The 9,371-nt window shown below is 39.1% G+C and overlaps 1 protein-coding gene across 1 annotated transcript; it reads right to left on the bottom strand.

Annotated features, from left to right (window-relative positions):
* Positions 1-4,123: 4,123 nt before the first annotated feature.
* LOC138889647 (uncharacterized) lies at positions 4,124-4,540 on the bottom strand. Its single transcript, XM_070172980.1, has one exon. It carries the CDS (start codon positions 4,538-4,540, stop codon positions 4,124-4,126), a length of 417 nt encoding a protein of 138 aa, XP_070029081.1.
* Positions 4,541-9,371: the final 4,831 nt, after the last annotated feature.

Here is a 9,371-nt window from a genome sequence, read left to right as displayed (position 1 = left end):
GATTTAAGCGGAAAAATAAGTGGTCGTTAGATCAAAAGAATTTGGATTGTTTGGATTTGATCTCTGGGGGCGGGTATTTAGATTAAAAGGAAAGTAAGGGAATAAATGTGATCCGTTGATCTGAGGAACAAATGGCTCAAATTCGTTTGTGCTTCTTGTGTGAGTGAAGAGAGAGGGTGACATGGCGTGTTATGATTGGTGCAAATTAGATCACTTGGATTGCCATGGTGGAAAAAAGTTGAATATTTGAGTTGGGTGTATTTTGTGACTAGGCTTGTCAATTGGGCCAAAATTAATTTCAAAAACGGCCATTTTACCTTTGATTCAAGAATTACAATTGTGGCGTTTTGACCTTTTAACCCCTTTTGAATTTAATTTAAATAAACTTAATAGTCTTCAATAAATTTGGTGAAAATTACAATTATTATATACTACTAATTATTTTGAATTAATTATTTATAAAAAACTTCATTTTCCTAAATTGTAACGCTAACATCGAACTTCACAAAATAATCTAATTAACCAGAAATTAAAGAGTAATTTATTAAATTAATTACAAAACCTACGTAATGTATATATTAAAACTATTTTAATAATCTTAAAATAGTAAATATATTTTTAATTACATAATGTTAATTCTATGTGATTAATTTTAAAACTAATGCTTGGTTAATTTGTGAAAAATAGATATTCATCACTGGAAAATAATTTGAAAACATTTATTGTAAATTATTAAGTATAAATAAATTAATTTAAAAGGGGAGGGTCATAATTGGCCATCAACAACTGCCTTTGACCGGAGATGATGAAAGAGTTTTCAGGCAAAAAATTTAAACCAGAGCCAATGTTTTCCCGAATTTTAGGCAAGTATTGCAGGAAATGGGGATTGTGAATTGTAGGATTGAGTTAAGGAAGAATTTAGAAAGATTTGGGAATATTAGGCTAAATTCTTGCTTTGAATTGCTTACATACCTAGGGCTTAATGAGGATCAGGTCTCATGTAGTTCTGGAGTAGAGACTTTGGCGAAGCGACACTTGCAAGAATTTCCCTAGTATCATATTGTGACGATACAGAGAGACAGAAGATTGGTCACTTATGGTAGCTTGAATTTTGTGGCATGATTTGAATGACTCGAAATTTTGAGTTTTGCTGATCGTCTTGAGCTGGGATCTTAAGCCCGCTACTGGGTTGGTTGTCCCCATAGCATTATAGTTAGGTCTGCTACTAAGAGAAGTTCCCCGTTGCAGTGTTTGTTCCTGCAACACGAATGAAATACACACATACCAATATATTATAATGCAGAATATATTAAGATGCGATAGAAATGATGTAGGAATGATGATGATCGATTGCCGGCGAGTTGTTACTTGGGATTAAGATGGTGGGATACTCGATATTAACTTGATTTGTTAGCTAGGCCGTGTGCCATTCCACAACTATCGGAGCATTTGAAAATTGTCTCCGCTTGCTGGGAAAGCTTTGTATTGGGAAACATCTCCGCTTGTTGGAAGAGCTTGATTTGTAAAGTGCGCCTTTGCTTGTTGGAGAGCTTTTCACTTAGAAATATCTCTGCTTGTCGGGAGAGCTTGATTGGTAGAGTATGTCTCTGCTTGTTAGGAGAGCTTTACACTGAGAAATGTCTCTGCTTGTCAGGAGAGCTTGATTGGTAGAGTGCATCTTCACTTGTTGGGTGAGCTTTGCACTAAAATGCAAAGTAATCTCCACTTGGGAGTGCTTGACTAAACCATAATCACGCCTGAAGCTGCATGAGCCAAATGTCAAAACATGCAAAGCAATGGTAAATGAAATAAAAGTGTGCCTAAGAGATATTCTTGACTGTGAAACTAAGTTGCAGCGATCAGTTGGAATAATGTTTGTGATGAGGTTTGCGACTGTCTATTCTGGTGTTTGTTGCAACAGAGTGGCAATACGAATTGCTTTGTCAGTGAAGTTTGTAGTTTGCTATATATAAGGCTCTGAATTGTGAAGCTGACATTTGATTTGTACAGGGTGCTCTGATTGATTGAGTTCACAGTTTGCTATATACAGGACTCCAATTGGTAAAGTCGATGACTCATTTTGTACAAGATGCTCCAATTAGATGAGTAGACGATTTTCTATGTACAAGTTTCTGTATTAGATGTCTGATTTCGAGGTACCTACAAAGGATTCAAAAGTTAGCTTTAGATAAACTAGAAAAATTCAAGTAAAGGAGAAAGAGGGACAATCTTAGGCAAGTGATGAATCCGTCATTTGCCCCAATATGGTCCTAGTGCTTCCTTACTACATGTTGACCCTACACTCAAAGAAAATTTCTTAGTGGGGAAAAAGTTTGTTCATGTCGACCATAGTGTTGGTTTGCTCCCGGCCTGGGACTTTATTGCACCACGAATTTCTATAGATGGAACAAATTACTTTATATACATATATTTTGCTTTAGAAAATATTTCAAAAATAACATGTTTTTAGGACAAATGCCATCGTTTCAGATTATGACATGTTAAGAAATATTTTCCACACGTGAGCGTATCTTCTTGAAAACTTCATCTTGTTGATGTCGATCTTCCGTGATGCTTCTGACAACGCAGCTGCTTGTCATTGCGACTGCGTCCTAATTTAAACTAATGTATTACAAGGCTTTCCTAAGGTTAAGACTGAACCATTTCAGACAACCTACGTATCCAAGTGGAATTAGGCCAGAACGTAGTTCAATTACAAAAGATAACTGAATCCGATGAGGATGTCCTACGTATTCTTTTCTGAGGAAATAAAGTTGGCATAGTTCCCTAACAACATACAAAAGTGATATTTGGTTTTGTTTCTATTACAAGAGATGGGGGGAGAGAAACTAAACCCTACGTGGGTTTCCTAGTATCCCTCCGTGGGAGTTGGGTCGAACATAGTTCTATTACATCAAAAAACCTAACTATATTTATCTTCAGACATAATACCTCTTGATTGTGTCTGAGTTGATAGGCTTCGTGTTGACTCTTCCATCCATTTCTGCCAAGATTAAAACTCTACCCGACAGTGCTCGGTGAACTATGTAAGGACCTTTTTCAGTTTGGTGCGAACTTTCCTTTGGCTTCTTCTTGATAGGGAAAGATTTTCTTCAGAACCAACTCCCCTAGTGTGAATTGGAAAGGCTTCACTCTTTTGTTAAACGCATTGGCCATCCTGTTCCGGTATAGCTGACCATGACATACTGCATCCATTCTTTTCTCATCAAAGATCATGAGTTGTTCCTGTCTGACCCGTATACACTCTTCATTGTTCAATTTTGCCTCTTGAATGATTCTTAAAGACATTAGCTCGACCTCTAAGGGTATCACTATTTTAGTGCCGTATACCAACATGTACAGTGTTGCTCCAATGGTTGTTATCATGGTAGTCCAATAACATAGTACAGTGAAAGGTAGTTTCTTGTGCCATTGTTTATGATTGTCCACTATCTTTTGAAGAATCCTCTTAATATTTTTGTTGGCAGTCTCGACTGCCCCATTCATTCGTGGTTTGTAGGCTGTGGAATTGCGATGGACGATTCTGAACTTCTCGCAGATTTCTCTCATGAGTTCGTTATTGAGGTTAGCGGCATTGCCAGTGATGATAGATTTTGGTATCCCAAATCAGTAGATGATGCTATTTTGGACAAAATCTGCCACTACCTTCTTTGTGACAGACTTGTAAGTAGATGCCTCGACCCATTTGGTAAAGTAGTCGATAGATACCAAAATGAAATGATATACATTTGATTTTGTGGGCTCGTTAGGTCCTATCACGTCCATGCCCCAGGCGACGAATGGCCAAGGTGAACACATTATGTTTAGCTCATTTTGTGGGACCCAGATGAAATCCTCGTGAATCTGGCACTGGTGACACTTCTGCACGTAGCGGATGTTGTTACTTTCCACAGTCATCCAATAGTATCAAGCTCTCAAAATCTTCTTGGCTAATGTGAACCCATTAAAATGGTGTGCGCATGTACCTACATGTATTTCTTCCAATAGTCTGGTCACTTCAGCAGCGTCTACACATCTCAAAGATCCTAAGTCTGGGTTCCTCCTATACAGGACTTCCCCGTTGAGGAAACAAATGGCTTGCTAGCCTCTTGAGTGCCCACTTTTAACCATTAGTAGCATTCTCCGGATACTCTCTGGTCACAAGGAATCTCTTAATGTCATGATACCATGGTTTACCATCGGGTTCTTCATTTACATGGAAGCAATATGCATGTTGATCCCTGATCTCTACCTTGATGGGGTTGATGTAGTTCTTGTCTGGACGCTGAATCATAGACGATAGGGTTGCAAGGGTATCGACGAACTCGTTCTGAATCTTGGGGACGTGCTTGAACTCAATCTTTGTGAACTTCTTGCATAGCTCCTTCACGCAGTGCAAGTACGACAGTATCTTGACATTCTTGGTGGACCATTTCCCTTGGACTAGGTGTATCAACAAATCGGAATCTCCTATGACCAAAAATTCTTTGATGTTCATGTCGACTGCCATCCGAAGGATGCACGCTTTGTACTCAGCCATTTTATATGTACAAAGGAATCTTATGTCGATGCTAGATAGTGCTGTCCAGATTCCGAAATTAGGACTGCCCCAATTTTGACCCCTTTGAATCTTATCTTCAGTTTATGGAAATATTTAAAATGCAACCAAATAAGAATAGATACGAAGGATCAGGAAAAGAATTCATTCATCACCGATAAGGGGACTTACTGCTATGACTTCATATTGTTCTAGTTGAAGAATACTGAAGCCACATATTAAAGGCTCATCACTAGAATGCTAAAAGATTACATTAGCAGGTCCACAAAAGTCTACATTGATAATATGTTGATGAAATCTATCCAAGAAGATGACCACCTATATAACCTAAAGGAATCCGTTGAAGTCCTCTAAAATTACAACATGAAGCTAAAATCTAGAGAAATGTGCCTTTGGAGTCAGCTTAGGTAAATTCTTGGTTTTCTCGTTTCTAATAGAGCTATAAAAGCTAACCATGTGCAAATAAAAGGCGATTGAGGATATACCTGAGGTGTTGAAAAGCTAAAAGGAAGTAATGAGGTTGACTATGTAGATAGCAGTGCTCGGTCGGTTTATATCTTCCTCTTTCAAAAGATGCCATAAAATCTTTGTAGCATTGAAGAAAAATATAAACTTTGATTGGACCCTTGAATGCCAACGAGCATTGCGGGACTTAAAAAGTATCTATGCGACCTACCGTTGTTGTCAAAACCCTGATTGAGAGAATGACTGTTAGTGTATCTGGTCGTGTCGAAGACCACTATAAGTGATGTATTATCTGAGAGGAAAAAGGTACGAACATCCATTTTACCATGTACGCAAGGCACTAATAGATGCCGAACCCGGTATCCTCACTTAATGAAATTTGCACTAGCACTTACAATGCCTACTCAAAAAATGAGACCATACTTTTGATGTCATCCCATTTCTTTGGTCTCTACTTTCTATTGTGGAGTATTCTTCAAATGCTAGAATGTTCGATATGATGTGCCAAATAGGATGTCGAGTTGAGTGCATATGATACCACATATAAACCCTAAACTACTATAAAATCACGAGTCCTAGCAGATTTTGTTGCTGACTTCAATACTAGCATACTTCTCAAGAAGATGTTGGATGGAAGGGTGATTGCATATGCGTTGCGGCAGCTAAAGCTCCATGAGAAGAATTACGATGTTCATGATTTAGAGTTGTTAGTCATTGTTCATGCGCTAAAGATTTGGAGGCACTATCTTTATAGGCTGTCGTGTGAGGTATACGTAGATCATCAGAGCTTGAAATATTTGTTCAAACAAAAGGAGCTCAATTTGAGGAAGAGGAGGTTGTTGGAGATATTGAAAGACTATGATATCACCATCTTGTATTAGCCCGCGAAGGCCAACGTGGTGGCCGATGCCTTAAGTAGGAAGTCAGTGAGTATGGGCAGCCTTGCAAACATTCCAGTCGGTGAGAGACCGCTTGCATTAGATGTTCAGGCATTGGCCAATCAGTTTGTGAGGTTGGATGTTTCTGAGCTTATTTGTGTTCTAGCTTGTACAATCACTCAATCTTCCTTGTTTAAGCGCACCAGGGTGTGGAAGTATGATGACCCTTATTTGTTTGTCCTTAGGGACACAGTGCGGCACAATGATGCCAAGCAAGTTACTGTTGGATATGATGATGTTTTGAGGATGCAGGGTCGTGTTTGTGTGCCTAATATGGATGAACTTCGTAAGTTGATTCTTGAGGAGGCACACAGTTCCCGGTATTCTATTCATCTGGGTGCTGCCAAGATGTATCAGGACTTGCAGCATCATTATTGGTGGAGGAGGATGAAGAAGGATATAATTGCATATATGGCTCGGTGTCTAAATTCTCAGCATGTTAAGTATGAGCATTAGAGACCTAGTGGTTTGATTCAGAAGTTAGAGATTCCTGAGTGGAAGTGGGAGCTTATCACTATGGATTTTGTTTTTGGACTCCCCCGGACTCATAGGAAGTTCAATGCAGTTTGGGTCATTGTGGACAGGCTAACCAAGTTAGTGCATTTCATTCATGTAGTAGTTACCTATTCTTTAGAGCGATTGACTGAGATTTACATCTGCAAGATCGTTCATATTCATGGTGTCCCATGTATATCATTTCTGATCGATAAAAGTAATTCACCTCATATTTTTGGAGGGCAGTATGGACAAGCAGGTTGAGTTGAGCAGAAAATTTGATCCTCAAATGGAAAGACAGTCCGAGCGCACAATTCAGATATTGGAGGATATGTTTGTCGCTTGTGTTATAGACTTTGGAGTTTCATGAGATCAGTTCTTGCCCCTTGCGGATTTTGCCTACAACAACAACTACCAGTTGAGCATTCAGATGGCTCCCTATGAGGCATTATACGGGAGGTCATGTCGTTCGCAAGTTGGACGGTTCGAGCCGGGAGAGGCTCAATTGTTGGGTACAGATTTGGTACAGGATACCTTGGATAAGGTCAAGATTATTCAGGATCGACTTCGCACAACTTAGTCCAGGTAGAAGAGTTATGCCAACATTAGAGTTCGTGATGCTGCATCCATGGTCGAAGAGAGAGTGTTGCTCTGGGTATCACCCATGAAGGTGTGATGAGGTTCAGAAAGAAGGGCAAGTTGACCCCTAGGTATATCGAATCTTTTGAAATTCTTCAGAGAGTGGGTGAGGTGGCGTCAAGCACGCATTTCCACCTAGATTATAAGCGATTCATTCTATTTTCCATGTGTCCATGCTCTGGAAGTATCACGATGATCCGTCCCACATGTTAGATTTCATCTCTATCCACTTGGATAAGGATTTGACTTATGAGAAGGAGCCAATGGCTGTTCTAGCCAGGTAGGTTTATCAGTTGAGGTTGAAGAGTTATCCTTTAGTTTGAGTGTAGTATAGAGGTCATCCCATCAAGGCAACTACTTGGGAGTCCGAGTCGGACATGCAGAGTATATATCCACACCTTTTCACCAGCTCAGGTACTTTTCTATGTCCATTTGAGGACGAACAGTTGTTTTAAAGGTGGAGAATATGATGACCTGATAGGTCATCTTATATTTTAGAACCTAATTCTAAGCTTTGAAGCCTTAAATACCTCTTCTTAGCCCTCCTAGATTTGTGTGCGCAGTCTAGGTGTTTTTTCGGAAAGCTTTTGTGTTAAAAATTGAGAAAATATAAAAAAAATTCCTTAAAATCCATTTGAGTTGACTTCAGTCAACGTTTTGAGCAAATGGACCCGCATTCCTATTTTGATGGTCCTGTGCATTTGTATCGTGATTCGGGACTTGGATGTATGCCCAAAATCCAATTCGAAGGTCCCTAGCCCGAGCTATCACATTTTGTTGAAATTTGAAAGTTTAAAAGCTTAGTGACTTTGAAAGTTTGACAATGTTTGACTTTATTGATATTTGGTCCGTATTTTGGTTCCGAAACCCCGTATAGGTCAACTACTATATTTATGACTTGTCTATCAAATTTGGTGAGAAATAGTGTTGGTTTGACGTAATTTGGACGTCCGATTGTGAAAATACAAGTTCATGAGGTTTCTTGAAAATTTCCTTTGATTTGATGCTAAATTTGTAGTTCTAGGTGTTATGTTGGCGATTTGATCGTGCGAGCAAGTTTGTATGATATTTTTAGATGAGCGTGCATAGTTGGTTTAGAGCCCCGAGGGCCGCCGGTGAGTTTTAGATAGGCTACAGAGTGAAATTTGGACTTAGGAATGTGTTGGTATGTTCCAGTTCTGGTGTAGGCCTCAGGCCTCACAATTGCGAGGTCAGGCTTTTGCGACCTCTGACAGGTTCACATTTGCGAGAAACTCATCTCATTTGCGAAGAGTAGCTGGGGAACTTCAAGTTTGCATTTGCGAAGTGGGACATGGGGTACAGTGATCGCAATTGCGATCAAATTGTCGCATTTGCGGAAGTTCAATGTTCGCATTTGCGAACAAATCAGCGCAAATGTGATGACAGCAGAAATGGAAGGACTTTGCATTTGCGATTGTTTCTTCTCATTTTCAGGGTTCACATTTACGAACCCTAGGTCGCAAATGCGACATCTGTGACTGATCAAATAGTGGAGAAACGGGTTTTTTGTTCATTCTTCAAATTTTTAAAGTATAAAAACCCTAGAGGCGATTTTTCAAAGAACTCTTCTTCCCCAAATCATCGGTAAATGATTCTAACCTATTTTCTTTCAATCTTTCATTACATTTCACAAGTTTTCAACCAAAATTCTAGTGTTTTCATGGAGGAAATTGGGGGTTCGGGTAGAATTAGGGATTTTTACAAAATTAAGATTTAGACCTCAAATTGAGGTCAGGTTCCAAAATAAATTACATAACCGGGCTCGGAGATGAATGGGTAATCGGGTTTTGGTCCGAATTTTGGGTTTGGACAAAGTGGGCCCAGGAGTTGACTTTTGTTGACTTTTACAATAGTGACGTAAATTGAACCCTTTTGAATTGTGGGTAGTTTCTAAGGCTTAATTTGAATCGTTTATTTGGTAATTTGCTAGATTCTATTGGTTTAGAGGGTTGTTTTAAAGGCAAAGTTGTGGTTGATTTTTGAGTTGATCTTTGGAGCGAGGTAAATGTCGTCGTTAACCTTGACTTGAGGGATTAGGATTTTTTGCCTATTTTCTACATGTGTAGGTGTTGGGTACAACGTATATGTGAGGTGACGAGTAATTATGCGTTATTGTTAGGTTAAAGCATGCAGGTGAGACTTGTTCCTTGTAATTATTGCTTACTTTGATCATGTTATCCATGCTTAGACTAGTTACTTGATAGATTGATCGTTCTTACCATGTTTATGGGCTTTTGTGATAATTGAGTATTGAT

This window comes from Nicotiana sylvestris, chromosome 4, assembly GCF_000393655.2.
Source record: "Nicotiana sylvestris chromosome 4, ASM39365v2, whole genome shotgun sequence".
NCBI lineage: Eukaryota > Viridiplantae > Streptophyta > Magnoliopsida > Solanales > Solanaceae > Nicotiana > Nicotiana sylvestris.
The sequence above is the reverse complement of the archived record's forward strand: the minus strand, read 5'-3'. Positions and strand labels throughout refer to the sequence as shown.